Source organism: Lithobates pipiens, unplaced genomic scaffold, assembly GCF_037356315.1.
Source record: "Lithobates pipiens isolate NorthernLeopardFrog02 unplaced genomic scaffold, aLitPip1_a1.2 Scaffold_18, whole genome shotgun sequence".
Taxonomy (NCBI): Eukaryota; Metazoa; Chordata; class Amphibia; order Anura; family Ranidae; genus Lithobates; species Lithobates pipiens.
Window position 1 is genome coordinate 586319942 of NW_027507758.1, and position 18945 is coordinate 586338886.

The 18945-nt window shown below is 44.7% G+C and overlaps 1 protein-coding gene across 3 annotated transcripts in view; it reads right to left on the minus strand.

Moving 5' to 3' along the window:
* SLC5A6 (solute carrier family 5 member 6) overlaps positions 1-18945 on the minus strand; it is a 122995-nt gene that overhangs the window by 40907 nt on the left and 63143 nt on the right. For all 3 annotated transcript variants that reach the window (XM_077489148.1, XM_077489147.1, XM_077489149.1), the window contains exons 4-7: positions 13135-13200; positions 9612-9663; positions 3853-3920; positions 2946-3100 (exon numbers count right to left, since the gene is read on the minus strand). In XM_077489148.1, the coding sequence (XP_077345274.1) occupies positions 2946-3100; positions 3853-3920; positions 9612-9663; positions 13135-13200 (341 nt within the window). The remainder of the gene's footprint in view (positions 1-2945; positions 3101-3852; positions 3921-9611; positions 9664-13134; positions 13201-18945) is intronic.

The following is an 18945-nucleotide window of genomic DNA, read 5'->3' on the forward strand; positions in this document are numbered from 1 at the left end:
TTACTTTTCGGCCATCTTTACTCCCAGCAGATCTGCACCATCCTCATTTTACAGTCCGTCCCTTCTATAGAACTGGTAACCAACTGAGAAGTTGGCCCAGTTCTCCAGGAACCCAAACCCCTCCTTACTACACCAGCTCCTCAGCCACTGGTTTACTTTCCCAATCTCCCTCTGCCTTTCTGGTGTGGCTCGAGGTACCGGTAGTATTTGAGAATACTACCTTGGGAGGTCCTTTTCCTCAAATTTAGCTCCTAAGTCCCTAAAACCGTTTGGAAGAAATAAGAACTTATTATTGGTTTGGCAATGAGGTCGAGATTTTCTTCTCTGGTTTTATGTGGCTAAAGAATTCAACACTGATTCCAGTGCTCCAGGCTATTCAGTTTGAATATACAAGATCAGATCATACAAAAAATAATAGCATTTGCAGTCAGGGGTTGTCATAATGCAGTCCCCAATGAGCTCCTCGGTGTATAACACCACAACTTGCTTCCACTAATACCTAAATGTTGGTACTTTATTTCTTCCAAATAATAACCACCGCGTGTGCCCTAATATGAAATGTGCAAACACATACCCAACATTTAAATAAAATGTATTTGGGTACTTCGATAAAAGCGCCATCAATTCACACACACACTTTTATATATATATATTATACATTCACATCAATCCATACCCTCAAGGAGCTTACAATCTAAGGTCCCTAGCTCACATTCATACATATACTAGGGCCAATTTTAGACAGGAGCAAATTAATTTACCAGCCTGTCTTTGGAGCGTGGGAGGAAAAGAAAAACAAAAAACAAAAAAAACACGCAAACTCCCAGCAGGTAGCGTCACGGTTGGGATTCGAACTAGCGACCCTAGCGCCGTTGGGTGGAAATGCTAAACCACTTAGCCACCCAGTGTGCCACTGTGCTGCCCAACACGAAGGGCATTGGATAGTATACATTTTTCAGATGAGCTATTGACACAAACACAGGCACACAAATACGACAACCCAACGTGCAGCCAAGATCTGTCGGACCGAGCAATGACCATTTTATGATGACCTGTTATATTGCTTTAGCCGCTGCTAAAAGGTGAAAGTATGGGGTGCAGGTTTATCCTGATACCAATCCAGAGGGCTAGTAAATGTAAAGGGGAAAGAATCGCTGCTACTCCCAACCAGCACAGGTGAACAAACGATAAGCAGCAGCCTCAGAGCCGGTTCACACAGGGGCGACTCAGATCCGACTTCAGGTCGCCCCTAGTCACCTTAAGTTGCGCTACATGTAAAATCAATGTAAGAGAATGAGAGCCGTCTTAATGCACGCTACTGAAGTCGCTCCAACTTCAGAAAAGGTTCCTGTACTACTTCTATCCAACTTGTAGGCGACTGGTACCCATTGATTTCAATGGAGGTCGCCTCCAAGTCGGATCTCCGTCTATACGGAGGCAACTCTCACAGAATTATCAGCTCTCAAAAGGGAACTCCACGCCAAATTTATTTAAAAAAAAATTGCCGTGGGTCCCCCCTCCGAGAGCATACCAGGCCCTTAGGTCTGGTATGGATTTTAAGGGGAACCCCCTACGCTGAAGAAACGGCGTGGGGGTCCCCCCCAGATCCATACCAGACCCATATCCGAGCACACTACCCGGCCGGCCAGGAAAGGGGTGTGGACAAGCGAGCGCGCCCCCCCCCCCCCCCCGAGCCGTAGCAGGCCACGGATGCTGGGACTGTGACATAATAATGGGCGGGGACATAATCCGGTGATGTCCCTATATACTGTCATAGTGACTGGAGACAGCGACGAGGCAACATCTCCAGAAGAGAAGAACAGAAGATGGCGACAGAAGACCGGGCCACCGCTTGTAAAAGAGCTAGAAGAAGGCGCGGTGGCCTGGCAAGAAGAACCGAAGAGGGGGACAAGACCCCCGAAGTCAGAAGAAGAGGGCATTGAAGAAGAAAGCCGGGCTCCTATGCTAGTAAAAGAGCAGAAGATAGCGGAGGAGTCCGGCGAGAAGACCCCCGAAGGCGGAAGAAGACCCCTGGAGCTGTGCAATAAACTATTTTAACCCTTGTGTGTTGTGTTTTTTTTACATTTTATTCACAGGTCAATGGGTAGGGGTATATTGTACCCCATACTCATTCACATAGGGTGGGGAGCCGGGATCCAGGGGCCCCCTTATTCCGATAAGCCCCCTGCCCGCAGACCCCGACAACCAACGGCCAGGGCTGTCGGGAAAAGGCCCTTGTCCTCATCAACATGGGGACAAGGTGCTTTGGGGTGGGGGGGCCGCGCGGTCCCCCTTCCCCAAGGCACCCCCCCATGTTGAGGGCACGCAGCCTGGTACGGCTCAGGAGGGGGGCGCTCGCTCGTCCCCACCCCCTTTCCTGGTCGGCCGGGTAGTGTGCTCGGATAAAGGTCTGGTATGTATCTGGGGGGTACCCCCCATGCCATTTTTTTCGGCGTAGGGGGTTCCCCTTAAAATCCATACCAGACCTAAGGGCCTGGTATGCTCTCGGAGGGGGGACCCATGCTGTTTTTTTTTTTTTAATTGGCGTGGAGTTCCCACTTGAGAGATCATTCTGTGATTGGCCACGGCAAAAGTCGCCTGGCCTGGGGCGACTTAAAGTCGTGTTGTAAGTCGCCCCAAGTCGTGTTGAAGCCGTGTCCAATTTGCCTCCAAAAAAGTAGTGTTGAAAGTCGTGTTGCCCCTGTGTGAACCGGCTCTTAGCCTACATATCTCCTCCACACAACCTAAAACATGTAGGCTGAGGCTGTGCCTTATCGTTTGTTTACTTGGACTGGTCCTGAGTAGTGGCGATCGTTTCCTCTTTACAATGACCATTTAAATGTCTACAGGCAATCAAAGGTTAAAAGTAGAACATCATCTGTTCATCTTGCTCTGAAAAGTGTGTAAACAAGGTTGCAGTGTTATAACATCACGTTATCACTCACTTTATCCCGGAAATCTTATTGTTGTCGATGGCAATTTGCCAAACCTCCTTGATGCCGCCCACCTTGGCAGTACCGACAATGATAACCGCAAGCTGTCCAGCAAACATCACCATTGTCTGAATGACGTCTGTCCAGATAACGGCCTTCAAACCTCCCTGGCAAAAAGAGAGCATAAATCAGTCAACACTGGAAAATTACCGCCCTACTAATCAATACACGAATAAAGGCTAGAATGAGAAAAAGAAGGGCACAGCATGGAGGTGAAGTACTAGCCTTCTCGTGTGTGTGTCACTCCCTCACTAGCTAGACACACTGGGGTTGATTTACTGAAACAGGAGAGCGAAAAATCTGATGCAGCTCTGCATAGAAACCAATCAGCTTCCAGGTTGTATTGTCAAAGCTTAATAGAACAAGCTGACGTTAGAAGCAGATTGGCTACCATGCCCAGCTGCACCAGATTTCACACGCTCCAGCTTTAGTAAATCAACCCCTTACGGTTTGTTTTCTTTAGAAAGCCCTGTCCACTATCAGCATGCTGCAGAGAAGAACCTTTGCCCTCTGTGTGGAAGCGGCGAGCTCTCTGCAGAGGTCTGACACACTCGATCAGACAGTCTGTTCTAAATTCAGCAAAGTCCTTTGCACTGCTGATATCATGATATACTTCATACTACTCAGACTTGTATGTTTTGGAATTTCTCAGCACAGATTGTCTGATTTTCCAGCACCGAGTTCTGAAAAAATTGAGACTTTATAGTTATAAATTCTATTCTACCCTTTCCTTAAAATTTGCATAAAAGTTTATAAAAACACATAATACAGTGGAAATCTACACCAGAAAAGCATCACCACAAATCGCTTTGTTTTCTTTAACAAGTTTAAAAAAAAAAGTGAACATCGGAAGTCTTACCAGTGTAGTGTACAGAGTGCAGACCAATCCCATAGTCAACACCACCCCCCACAGGCTGAATCCGGTAACTGCAACAAAAGCAAACAAATTAAGAATTCCAGACATTTTGTATTTCCTTTCAATGGCCATTTAGAACTGTATCAAACATAAAAAATGAACTGAATTAAACATAAAAAAAAAAATAAAAAAATAAAAAATAAATAAAAACACACACCACATGAAAACATTTTATATTTCCGATATGTGCCTGATGCACCATGTACTTGTATTGCTTCCTTTATACGAAGTCCCTGGTGTTCCTGCCAGTCTGCTTTCCAAAAAAAAAAAAAAAAAAACCCACACTTGGAGCCTGCTCTCCTCTAATGATCAGACTTTTGCTGACATGAAGCCACCCCCCCCCCCCCCCCGCACAGCCATTCACTTGGAAGACCAGTGTGCTGCTTCTTCTCCCCCCCCGCTCTCTAAGATCCTTATGCAGCTGAGAACAGAGGGAATGTGATCATAAAAAAAAAAAAAAAAGTTATTTATGATTTTTTTAAATATCTATACACAAATGTTTTGCCTTTTATTTCCATTTTAAACTGAATGGGTTGTTTTACAAGGTGAGGGTTTATATACACTTTAATATGGATGAAGGGGCAACTGACAACTACAATTTTAGTTCAGTTAAAAAATTGATATTTCGGCTATGAACGTAGTCTGATTGGTTGCCATTTACTGTACCAGCAGTGAGATTGCCCTACAATAGTCAAATGCATTGTGCTACAAGGGTATTCCCCTTGCAGAAGCGCCAATCAAAAAAATTAATAAAAAAAAAAAACCCAAACTATGTAAAAATAAATAAATTAATAAAAATAAAAAATAAAATCCTCCTCCCTTACTGTTTAATTTCCAAATCAGAAGTTAACCCCTCCATGCTCCAATCAATGTACTCTGCGTCCTCCTCCTCTAGTTCCGGTCGGCAACCCGCTTCCAGACTGAATGATACTTCCTGGGAGTGTCAATGATCTGCCCACTGGGGGCAAGACATCAAGCTGCTCTGGATGCACAGGAGAATGGTGCAGAGGACAAAGCCCATGTGGTGCCGTTCTCTTCTTCTGTGGCAGTGATCCTCAGTGATGAAGAGGGCAAGGACCACTCTTCTGAAGGTAGACTGAAGATATCTCTTAACAAAAAAAACTAACGATACAGTGCCTTGAAAAAGTATTCCTCCCCCTTGAAATTTTACACATTTTGTCATGATACAACTAAAAACGTAATTGTATTTTATGTGACAGACCAACACAAAGTGGCACATAATTGTGATGTGGAAGGAAATAGATTTAACCATTTTTTACAAATTAATATGTGAAAAAAGTGTGGCGTGCATTTGTATTCAGCCTCCTTTACTCCGATACCCAGAATAATATATAGTGGAACCAATTGCCTTCAGAGGTCACCTAATTCCCAAATAGAGTCCACCTGTGTGTAATTTAATCTCAGTATACACACAGATGTTCTGTGAAGCCCTCAGAGGTTTGTTAGAGAACCTTAGTGAACAAACAGCATCATGAAGGCCAAGAAACACACCAGACAAGTCAGAGATAAAGTTGTGGAGAAGTTTAAAGCAGGGTTAGATTATTTAAAAAAAAATATCCCAAGCTTTGAACATCTCATGAATCAATGTTCAATCCATCATTTGAAAATGGAAAGAGTATGGCACAACTGCAAACCTACCAAGATATGGCCGTCCACCTAATCTGACAGACCGGGCAAGGAGAGCATTAACCAGAGAGGCAGCCAAGAGGTCCATGATAACTCTGGAGGAGCTGCAGAGATCCACAGCTCAGGTGGGAGAATCTGCCCACAGGACAACTATTAGTCCACATATCTGGCTTTTATGGAAAAAGTGGCAAGAAGAAAGCAGTTAGAAGTTCGGTTTACAAAAAACCATGTGGGAGACACAGCAAACATGTGTAAGAAGGTGCTCTGGTCAGATGAGACCAACATTTTTTTGGCCTAAAAGCAAAATGCTATGTGTGACGGAAAACTAACACTGCACATCACCCTGAACACATCATCCAAACATGGTGGTGGCAGCATCATGTTGTGGGGATGCTTTTCTTCAGCAGGGACAGGGAAGCTGGTTGGGAAGATGGATGGAGCCAAATACAGAGAAATCTTAGAAGAAAACCTGTTAGAGTCTAGGAAAAACTTGACTGGGGCAGAGGTTCACCCTCCAGCAGGACAACGACCCTAAACATACAGCCAGATCTACAATGGAATGGTTTAGAATTAGATTGAAGCATATTCATGCGTTAGCCCTTGTACACACGGTCGGAGATTCTGACAACCAAATCCGTTGGATTTTGTCCGAAACTGTTGTATACACACGGATTGGAGAAAGTTGTCGGAAAATCTGATGCGATTAAGTTATTTCGTTACGACAGGACTACGTTCAGGCTAGTAGCCAATAGCTTTGGTGTAGGAATTTGATCTGAGCATGCGTGGCACTTTGTCCGATCGGAATTCTCTACACATGATCGGAGTATGTCCGATCGGAGCATTTTGTCAGAAAATTTTACCGGCAAGTTGGAAAAGTTGGTCCGTCGGATACTCCGACGGAAACAGTCCGATGCAGACCACAGTCGGAATATCCGACAAAACGGTCCGATCGGACACATTCCGTCGGAATCTCTGACCGTGTGTACAAGGGCTTAGAATGGCCCAGTCAAAGTCCAGACCTAAATCCATTGAGAATCTGTGGCAAGACTTGAAAATTGCTGTTCACAGAGGCTCTCCATCCAATCTGACAGAATTTGAGCTATTTTGCAAAGAATAATGGGCAAAAATGGCACTCTAGATGGGCAAAGCTGGTAGAGACAGCCCCAAAAAGGCTTGCAGCTGTAATTGCAGAGAAAGGAGGTTCTACAAAGTATTGACTCTGGGAGGCTGACACAAATGCACACCACACTTTTCAGAGATTTATTTGTAAAAACAAATTTTAAACCATTTCTCATATGTAACATGACAACATTTCAAGAGGTATGAATACATTTTCAAGGCACTGTATATCTACAAAGGTACAGCTTGTAAGGAGGGCTGGCTCAACTGGTACTAGCAGCAGTAAACCATGAGAGAGGGACATCCTGGAACAGTCCTCGGAGGTTTGTGCTCAGCTTTTTTTCAGCTGCAAACACACTGCAGGGGGACTTTGCACAGCAAGTCAACAAAGACACAGATTAAACTAAGACTCGTTTCACACTGAGGCGTTTTTCAGGCGATATAGCGCCTGTATAGCGCCTGAAAAAAGCGGGTCCTTTCACTCCAGTGTGAAAGCCCAAGGGTTTTCACACTGGATCGTGCTCTTGCAGGACGTCACAAAAAGTCCTGCCAGCAGCTTCATTGGAGCGGTGAAGGAACGGTGAACTCACTGCTCCACCCCATTGAAATCAATGTGGCAGCGCTGGGATACCACCGGCAAAACGCCGCTCTGGCAGCGTTTTGTGGGCTGATTTAACCCCTTTTTTGACGCCCCCCCACGGCTCGGTGTGAAAGGGGTCTAAAGTAAGTTCCCCAGAAACGGGTGTCCTTAATGGGTTTAAAAACAGACACTTGTAACTTTAGTGTTCTGTCAGCAGCCAGCCTTTTCACCCAGCAGCAGGCTCCCAATCATTCTGATCATCAGTCAGCTCACATATAAAAAGCCTGGGAACAGTTACGACTAACAAGGAGGTCTGGCTACCAGGTAAGATGTGGACCTAGGAATGGAGGCTTTATCCCACTCAAAGCTCTACAAAACCCCAAACTCCAGAGCAGAGACCCCCCCCCCCCCCCCCACGAAGACTCCTGGGATGTATAACATCATTTGCCCAGGCCAGAAACCAGGAAGCAACTGAAGGAAAACAAAAACAAAATTAGAAATAAATAGTAAATATACCTTCCTATCTATTTCCTAATGCTAGCGTCATAAAGACTTAAAGAGGAAGTAAACCCTGATGAGTTTACTTCCTCTTTCATTCCCTGCAAAGGCAAAGCATAATGGACTACTATGCATCGCATAGTAGCCCATTATGTGTCACTTACCTGACACAGGAGCCAGCGAAGTCACCGCTGTCCCCTGTAGTCCGGAGCCTCCATCTTGTTGGTGGGGTCTCGCAGCTCCGCCGCTGTCATTCGGCGAAGCCGCGATGACGTCACTCCCGCACATGCGCACGGGAGTCGACGCGCGCGGCAGCTCCATTCTTGGAAATGCCGCGCTCAGTGCGCCTGCGCGCCGCTGTCTACGGCGCATGCGCCGTAGACAGCGGTGCCCGTTTTCAGGCAAATATCTCCTAAACCATATAGGTTTAGGAGATATTGCTTGGACCTACAGGTAAGCCTTAATCTAGGCTTACCTGTAGGTCAAAGTGGTTTGTAAGGGTTTACAACCACTTTAACATTTTCAATATTAACAGAGAGAAGTTCAGCCTGGAATTTGACCTCCCCCAGTAGAGCACCCATATTCCTAGAGCACCCTCACCCATATTCCTAGAGCACTCTCACCCAGTAGAGCACCCATATTCCTACAGCACCCTCCCCCAGTAGAGCACCCATATTCCTACAGCACCCTCATCCATATTCCTAGAGCACCCTCCCCCAGTAGAGCACCCATATTCCTAGATCACTCTCCCCCATCCCCCCCCCCCCCATGATTAGACTGGCCTGTAACCAGAAAGTGTAACATGACCGATTGACAGCATAAGCAAGGATTTATAATAAGAGCGAAGTGTGAACCTGTTATTTATTTATTTTTTAATTGAGGATACAGCTTGGAAGTAGCAAAATTCTGGAAAAAATGCTGAGATTTTAAAATTGTTCTAAAGGCAAACTTTTTTTTCACTTTAATGTGTTTCCTGCAAAAAAACAAACAAAAAACAAACAAAAGCAAAACCTTCTGTCTCCCCCAGACCAGAGGGGAGGGGTGGAGAACCAGGAGAGCAGACGGGGGGACCCAAGAAGAGGATCTGGGCTGCTCTGTGCAAAACCACTACAGGCGGTCCCCTGGTTACAAACAAGATAGGGTCTGTAGGTTTGTTCTTAAGTTGAATCTGATTGCAAGTTGGAACAGGTACATATTTTTTTTTTTTTTTTTTAAGTGTAGCTCCAGCCAAAAAGAGGATTTTGAAGCTTTTTGGATAGCATATGGAAGGGTTAACACCTCTGTAACGTTTGTTTTGCCGTCTGTCCCCCGATCAGAAGTGATAAAGCATCAGTGGAGACACCTTTTCCCATAATAACTCTTACAGGAGAGAATTTCCCTTCCTAGGGGTAGATTTCCTCTTACTGCCTGTTGTCTCCCTCCGTTTGTAAGTAGGAGTCGTTTGTAAGTCGGATGTTTGTAACTAGGGGGCTGCCTGTATACAGAGCAGATAAGTTTTTTTTTTTTTTTATTAAAACATAAACGAGCATTTAAAAATCACTTTGAGTCCATCTTCTTTATATATAAGCCCTCAATGACGAGCACACATAACTAGGACCCATTCTCTTCAGCTACTGATCTGGAAAGGTGACGCTCACGGGTTCTTGTGTGCCTATAGCAGGGATATGCAATTAGCGGACCTCCAGCTGTTGCAGAACTACAAGTCCCATGAGGCATAGCAAGACTGACAGCCACAAGCATGACACCCAGAGGGAGAAGCATGATGGGGCTTGTAGTTTTGCAACAGCTGGAGGTCTGCTAATTGCCTATCCCTGCCCTATATAATGTCTAAGATAAGAGATTTCTGTACATTTGTTACCTGCATAAAAGGCCAGAGCTGGAGCATACAACACTACTCCCATATAGATCACCTGCAGACAGAAAAGAACAGAAGTGGAGGTTAGAAGGCAATATTGTGTGAATATACATATAAAAAATACAGTTGTGCTCTTAAGTTTACATACCCTGGCAGAATTTATGATTTCCTGGCCATTTTTCAGAGAATATGAATGATAACACAAAAACACTTTTTTTCACTCATGGTTAGTATTTGGCTGACGCCATTTATTATCAATCAACTGTGTTTACTATTTTTAAATCATAATGACAACAGAAACTACCCAAATGACCCTGATCAAAAGTTTACATACCCCAGTTCTTAATACCGTGTATTACACCCTTAACATTAATGACAGCTTGAAGTCTTTTGTGGCATTTGTGGATGAGGCTCTTTATCTTCTCAGATGGTAAAGCTGACCATTCCTCTTTGCAAAAAGCCTCCAGTTCCTGGAAATTCTTGGGCTGTCTTACATGAACTGCACGTTTGAGATCTCCCCAGAATGGCTCAATGATATTGAGGTCAGGAGACTGAGATGGACACTCCAGAACCTTCACTTTATTCTGCTGTAGCCAAAGACAGTTCAACTTGGCCTTGTGTTTTGGATCAGTCATGTTGGAATGTCCAAGTACATCTCCATGTCCAGCTTCCTGGCTGATGAATGCAAATGTTCCTATTTTTTGATAACATGCTGCATTCATCTTTCCATCAATTGTGACCAAATTTCCTGTGCCTTTGTAGCTCACACATCCCCAAAACATCAGTGATGGTGTACCTTTCATCATAGGCCTTGTTGACTCCTCTCCAAAGTAAGCTTTTATGGCTGTGGCCAAAAAGCTCAATTTTGGTCTCATCACTCCAAATGACTTTGTGCCAAAAGGTTTGAGGCTTGTCTCTGTGCTGTTTGGCATATTGTAAGCGGGATACTTTGTGGCATTTGCATAGTAATGGCTTTCTTCTGGTGACTCGACCATGCAGCCCATCTTTCTTCAAGTGCCTCCTTATTGTGCATCTTGAAACAGCCACACCACATGTTTTCAGAGAGTCCTGTATTTCACCTGAAGCTATTTGTGGGTTCTTCTTTGCACCCCGAACAATTTTCCTGGAAGTTGTGGCTGAAGTTTTAGTTGGTATAAAAATTTAGTTTGGTTTCAACAGAAGCCCTCATTTTTCACTTCTTGATTAGAATTTGAACACTGCCAATGGGCATTCTCAATTCCCCGGATATCTTTTTATATCCCTTTCCCGTTTTATACAGTTCAACTACCTTTTCCAGTAGATCCTTTGACAATTCTTTTGCTTTCCCCATGACTCAGAATCCAGAAACGTCAATGCAGCACTGGATGAAAGATGCAAGGGTCTGTCAGGAGTCCAGAAACTCATTTACCTTTTATACACACACGCTAATTACAAGCAAACAGATCACAGGTGAGGATGGTTACCTTTAATAGCCATTCAAACCCCTTTGCATCAACTTGTGTGCATGTTATAAGGCCAAAATCACCAGGGTATGTAAACATTTGATCAGGGTCATTTGGGTAGTTTCTTTTATCATTTTGATTTAAAAAGAGTAAACAAAGATGATCGATAATAAATGGCTTCGGCCAACCACACGAACCATGAGTGAAAGAAGTTTTTGTGTCATCATTCATATTCTCTGAAAAATGGCAAAGAAATCCTAAATTCTGTAAACTTATGAGCACAACTGTATATAAAAATATAGAACACATTATGACCACTAACAGGTAACATGAATAACATTGATTATCTCATTACAATCTGAAAGTGGGTGGGATATATTAGGCAGCAAGTGAAAGCAGAAAAAAAAAAATGGGCAAGCATAAGGATCTGAGCGACTCTGAGAACAGTCAAATTGCAATGGCTGGATGAACGGGTCAGAGCAACTTCAAAACTGCAGCTCGTTTGATGTTTCTGGTCTACAGAGGTCAGGACCAACCAAAAAGTGTCCCAAGGAAGGAAAACCAGTAAACCGCTGACATGGTCCTGGGCGACCAAGGCTCACTGATGCACATAGGGAGTGAAGGCTGGCCCACGTAGTCTGATCCATTAGAAGAAATACTGTAGGCCAAATTGCTGAAAAAGTTAATGCTGGTCCGCATGAATGGTGTCAGGACACACTGTATCACAGTTTGTGGTGTATGGGGCGGGGTAGCTACAGACCACTTAGTGTGTCCATACGGACCCGTATCCACAGCCCAAAGTGCCTACAATGGGTATGTGAGCATCAGAACTGGACCACAAAGCCACAGAGCAGCCTAGATCCTCCTCTTCTCCAGTCCCTCTTTGGGCTATGCCCATCCCTCCTTTTGAGGTTCCCCACAGCAAGTAGCTTGCTATGAGGGAACCTGAGCTGAGCCTCAGCTCCGTGTGTCCAGTCAGACACAAAGCCTCACGCTGGCCCTGCCCACTCTCTCCTCTCATTGGCTCACTGACTGACAGCAGCAGGAGCCAATGGCACCGCACTGCTGTCTCAGCCAATGAGGAGGGAGAGTCCTGGGCAGCCGAGCCATTCTTGCAACATCGCTGGATCGAGATGGGTTCAGGCAAGTATTGGGGGGGTGCTGTACACAGAAGACTTCATCTTACAGCGGTTGTTAAGCCACTCTAACCTGTATACACCATCAGCACTGCCTCCTATTGTAGTGTCCTCCTCTGTGTGCGATTTATAAAAATAAATGCTGCAAATACTTAATTTCACTGCCGAGATTGCGATCACATGACTGGCCAGCTTTCTCCTTTCCTCCTCAGAGATGTAGCGGGCAGGGCTGATATTCCTCTGCTGATCTCAGTGTGGAGAGGAGGAGGAGGAGGAGGAGGAGGAGGAGAGAGCTGGCTGGTCATGTGATTGCAATCTCGTGTCTTAAATGAGGTATTTGCAGAATTTATATATCATTCACAGAGGGGGGACACTGCAATAAGAGGCAGTGCTGATGGTGTATACGGGTTAGTGTTATGAGAGCATCAGTATGGGGGTAGGGGCGGCTCTCAGACAGAGGGGGGAGAGGGGAGGATGACACAGGAGCAGAGAGGAGAGCATATAGCAGGCTGCTGATGACAGAGGCATGTAAACTGACCACGGTGTCTGGTCTGAGCAGCCATGATACACCGTGGTCAGTTTACAGAGGGGTGGAGAGAAACTGGCAGGATCAGCCAGGTTTTTTTAGGTGTTACAAGGGGCCAAATAACACAGGACAAGACTAACATGCTTTAAAGGAGCAGGATTAATTATTATTAATATTTTTCTTTTGGGTTAACAATCGCTTTATGCATTAAGATAAAAAACGTCTGCCTTTACAACCCCTTTGAAGTGGTTGGATTCAAGTGTGCAATCAATCTTTTCTTCTCTTACAACTGACCCAATGCTGACCACTACCCCCACTGAGAAGACTGAATGGTACTGGGAAGAAAGGAACCTACCTGGTGCTGCAGGAAAAAAATAAAAAATAAATGACAACTGCTTGACCATAATGCTGAAAACACTCACCATTTGAAATATGAAAGTGATGGTTCCGCAGATTCGTACAGCTTTATTGAACCGTAGCTCCAGGTACTGCATGTGGGAAAGACAGCAATATCAGAAAACATGGAAACGGTCACACAGAAGTTATGGCAACTGGACTTTGAGACCTTTCCCTAAATTTGCTGCAAAGTAGTAAAGCAATCCTAAAGAGACCCTGTTAATATGTATAATGAAATTAAAATCAGCAGTTCCTTGTAGAAGAGGTAGTATATATTCACCTATCAGGAGGTTAGAAACGTCTCTCTCCACCCAGCACTGCACCCTTCATCAGTGTTTTCATCATTCAACAATCTAAAGTACTGATATCAGTGTATCCCATGGTGCCTCATGGTGCCTTCATTCAGGTCGCTGGGAGGTGTAAGTGTTAGCCATATTCCTACTGCCATTATTTATAAGACATGACAGATTCAAGTCAGACTGCAGCACAATATGAAGCTAGAGATAAAAGCAAAACAAAATAATTGCATTAAACAGAGCCTGACCTGCCTCCGGTACCTGCACTGAAGTACAAGTAGCAGCAGAATTCAAGCTGGTTCCTCTATTACAATGGAGCCCCACGAATGCCACACTGTATCCAGGAGACCTTGAATTAAGTCCACATTAAGGGCCACCCTCCCCCTGGATGTCATCACTCTAACAGATGCCAAAGTTTAAGCAGGAACAAGTGGTTCCAGGGTTTGAGAGCCAAAGGACCATAGGATTGGGGACCGGCTGAGCTTAAAGCGGTAGCAAAACTACAGCGGTTTAAAAATGAAAGGAAACTGCATAATGTGCTTCTTACAGGTTTGCACGCTCCGGCTAGGTGATTGGCCGGAGCCACGATGACGTCACTCGCTTCCAGCACAACGCTCTCGAGGTCCAACAAGGTATGCCGGACCTACAGAGCGCATGCACCGGTGACGTAACCGACTGCATTTAGGGTGAATTTCTCTTAAACAGTGCAAGTTTAGGAGATATTAATTTTACCTACAGGTAAGCCTTATTATAGGCTTAAAGTGTTTGTAGCTACCCACCCCCCAAAAAATAAAAAATAAATAGGGATTCCCTGGTTCCTTAAAGCAGATTAAACAGCACAGTGCTTGCGCCATTTAATCTGCCCCTCTGAACTGTAAAAAAAAAAAAAAAAAAAAAAAACCTGCCACTTCCTGTATCCCCCTCTGTACTGACCACGGCGGTCAGGGCTTCTGAGCCCTGACCACCGTGGTCAGAGTGCGTCTCCCCGTCCGCTCTCCTCTCACCCCCTCCTGTCTGCCTGTCATCTATGTCTGTGCATCTTAGTCTCCGCCCCTGAGGCCAAAAAAAATGGTCCCTGCCAGCCCCTCTTATAGCCTGGCATAGCACACTGCATTAGTCTTTTATAAAAGCTAGCGTTGTAAATACTGATTTAGCAAGATCTTCAGGCTGGTCACGTGACTCTCAGCCTTTTCCAGAGCTACTGCAGGAGAGGCTGAGCGACCATGTGATCTCCCCGGCTGACATCAGAGGGAGATCTCAGCCCCTCCTGCAGAAGCCATCCATCGTATTTATACAGCGGCTGCGAGTCATGTGACTGACCTGAAGATTGTTCTGAATAGGTATTTAAAATGCAAATTTTTATAAAAGACTAATGAAGTGTGCTATGCCAGGCTCTGATAGAGGGTCTGGCAGTGTTTGGGTTATATGGGTTAAAGAACATTTTAACTGTAGGTAAAAATCACCAAGCGGGCTTTACTACTGCTTTAAAAAAAGTCAAGGTCCCATGTACAGAATAGGCCTATGATCCATGCAACCCCAACAGGGAACACAGGAACCAGTTTGTAGACCAACTTGACATAACCAGGCACCACAAGGTCCTGCATCTTGGCGTGGTTACCTTAAAGTGGCTATAAACCCTTACAGACCACTTTTCGCTTATAGGCAAGCCTATAATAAGGCTTACCTGCAGCTACCCAGGATATCTCCTAAACCTGCACAGGTTAGGAGATATCCCTGCATTTGCATGTGCCGACGTCATCGGCACGTACAAACTGAAGCAGTGGCGTGTATATGCCATTGCTCCAGCTAGTGTGCCGTTACCACGTGCATGCGTGGAAGTGACGTCATCTCGGCGACAGTCAATCACAGCACCTAAGCCGCGATCCCCGAGAGTGATGTCGCTGGCCGGTGCCGTTTACAGGCACTGCAGCGAGGGCTTCGATCTCAGGCGAGTATTACATAATGAGCCAGTATGCTATGCATATGCCTTTGTCTTCACTTTAAGATCCGCTTTAAAGACTGGACAGATTTGCTTAAACGGAAACCATATAAAGTTTTTTTTCTATAGATTTTAAAAAGTAAATCACCTCAGTTATAACAATAATAAATGTAATCAATGTGTGTTAATGGAGAAGGATTTAGAAAAGCGGTTAAGAGTATGTTAAACAGCAGCAATAAGTGCGAAGCTGCATATACTTGGAGTAAATAAAATCTTCCGGAGCATTAAAAACACGCATGTAAAGCAAGTATAGCATTGATGCCATTTAAACCACTCGTAAGGCCGTACCTTGTATGTCTCGTATGGTTTTGGATACCATACTGTAAAGACATAAGAGATTTGGAGATAGTACATAGGAGATATTACTCATAACAAGTATGACAAACTGGGCTTCCAAAGCGTGGAAAAAAAAAAAAAAACCTTAGACGTATTCTAATATAGTATGTATAGTTAAATGTATGCAAAACTGTGCAAGTGAGCCGGAAAAAGTATTTACATATCAATCCCAAGGCTTCATGCACACTAGAAAGCTAAAAATGGCTTTGGAAATGCTGGACAAAAAACCGCTAATGTTTTAGCGTTTTTTTTTTTGTTATTTTCTTTGCCGGAGGACAGGGTGCTTTTTTGAGGGAGGAGCAGCTGACAGCTGAATATTGGAAAAAAAAAATAATAATAATAAAAAAAAAAAAAAAAAACACACACACACTATGGTGTATTGCCGGAAATACAAAAAGGTGAAGAAAAAAATAAATAAAAAAATGGCGTGGGGGTCCCAATCAATACCAGGCCATTTGGGTGTGGGTGGGGTCCTCCCCAAAATCAATAACAGACCCTTATCCAACCATGCAGCCTGGCAATCCAGGAAAGGTGGGGGGACCCCCATGCCATTTTTTTTCCACATTTTTTTTATTGCTGGTAATGTTTTTTTTCCGGGGGTCCAGCGATGTCAGCAGCCGAAGTCTATCAATCGCTCGGCTCTCGGCTGACGCCGCTATTGTCTGTGAGGGAATCAGGAAGTGAAACGTCACGGCTTCACTTCCCAGTTTCCCTACTGCGCATGCATGAGTCGCGCTGCACATCCTAAATGGTCCCCGCTATCTCCTGGGACCTGTGTGTTTCCCAGGAGATGGGACGGGGGGGGGGGGGGCAGGAAGGGGCATAACTCCCGCTGGAGTGTATTCCTGGAAGTGGGTGCAGATACCTGTATTATACAATGATTATTATTATTCAGGAGAGGTTTTAAAAACGACCTACACATTAACAGGGTTGTGAGCCCTAGAGGTTTTTCACATCAACGCTTTCTATGTATTAGGCTGGGTTCACACCGCTGCGGGGGGAGAACCGGATGTGATTCGCACAGCAAATCACATCCGATCTCCGTAGCACTGCGAGTTCAGCCATACAGATAGTATGGCTGAACTCGCAGCTGTCCCGCAGCAAACTCGCACAGGACCCTTTTTTGGGTCCGCAACGGAATCGGATCGCATGGGGGTTCACACCATGCGATCCGATTCCTGTGCGAGTCGGCAGATCGCACTGCGATATGCCGACGGATCTGGGGGTGTCATTAACATAACATTGACACCCCCAGCCGTCCGCATAGGGCAGTGTGAACTGCCGGCGGGATGTGAGCGATGCGGGAAAACGCCGCGGATTCGCGGCGTTCCCGCATCGCAATAGTGTGAACCTAGCCTTAAGGTGGAAACCCTCCTGTGATGCAGCAGCCCCCCAGAGCCCCCCCCTTTTACTTACCTGAACCCGGCCTTTCTAGCCACAGGGGTGAGCACACCAGCTCCAGCCGGTGTCTCGGTCCCGATTGGATAGATCAGACTTTCTCAACCTTTTCAACATGGAGGAACCCTTGATATAACTTTCCAGTCTCAGGGAAACCCCAATAAAATGTATATATTTACAACTCATGATACATTAGTGTGATGGTCATTAGGAAGAGTGCTCCTTACTGTTGTGGTCATTGGGAAGAATTCCCCCCCTTTCAGATAGATATGAATATAATTGGTGTCAGTGGGAACTTATTTAAAAAGGCCAAAAAAAAAAAAAATGTTCAAGCAACCCCTAGAAATCTTTGGCGGAACCCTAGGATTCCACGGAACCCTGGAATAGATGGATAGCAGCGCAGCCATTGGCTCCCACTGTGGTCAATCAAATCCAATGACACGGGAGCCAGGGCTGAGGCCTGCTGTCTGTGTCAGTGTCAATGGACACAGCAGGACATGGGAGTGCACCCGCACGAGTGCCCGAGGGAGAGCCACTCTCCAACAGGGTACTCGAAAAGAGGAAGAGGATCAGGGCCACCCCAGAGGAGGAGGATCAGGGCCACTCTGTGCAAATCCAACTGCACAGAGGAGGTAAGTATGACATGTTTGTTTTTAAAACAAACCTTTACGCCTTAGTCTTTAATGGTTAAACTGACCTCATTTACAGACCGAAGTTCATTACTTTGATCTAAAAGAACTGATTTATTGCGATTAATAAACATTTGTCAGCTGAGTTTTTTCTTTTGACAGCTTTGCTCGGCTTTGCACTTTAACATGAGTTGAGGAAGTGTTGTATTAAGATCGCGAGGAAGGTTGAATCGTGCAGCTCTAATATATACAGTATCTCACAAAAGTGAGTAACACCTGTCACATTTTTGTAAATATTTTATTGTATTTTTTCATGTAACAACCTGAAGAAATGACTTTTTAGTGGATGTACAACTCCCTGAGGATCTGAAAAAAAAGAATTGTTGCTCTACATAAAGATGGCCTGCCCTAGGCTATAAGAAGATTGCCAAGACCCTGAAACTGAGCTGCAGGAGGATGGCCAAGACCATACAGCGGTTTAACAGCACAGGTTCCACTCAGAACAGGCCTCGCCATGGTCAACCAAAGAAGTTGAGTGCATGTGCTCAGCATCATATCCAGAGATTGTCTTTGGGAAATAGATGTTGCCAGAGGTTTAGGGGGTCAGCCTGTCAGTGCTCAGACCATAAGACACACACTGCATCAAATTGGTCTGCATGGCTGTCGTCCCGGAAGGAAGCCTCTTCAAAAGCTGATGCACAAAAAGCCTGCAAACAGTTTGCTGAAGATAAGCAGACTAAAGGCATGGATTTATTGAAAGATAATACAATCTCAGAGGAAATCTGTGCTTGTAACTGCCCCCACGATCATCCTTTGACTGTCCCCTGTGCCCTCCTCTGGCTATATAAAAAACACACACATACATATATTATTTATGATAGAGATATTTATTATATACTATAATATACCTTTTGGCAAATTTTGGATGGTCATACCCTAAAAAGAGAGACTTTGTAAAGCTGGCCGTACACTAATAGATTTTCGAATGAACATTTGTAAAAAAAATTCTTAGTACAGTCGATGACTTGCCAAACGTCATTTGAAAGTACATCAAAGTTATGTTGGCTTTTAAAGCAGAGTTCTGCCGAAATAAAATTTTTTGTTTTTAAAGTCAGCAGCTACTGACTTTTAATACATTGACACTTACCTATCCAGGGCGCCCGCAATGTCCTCACCCGA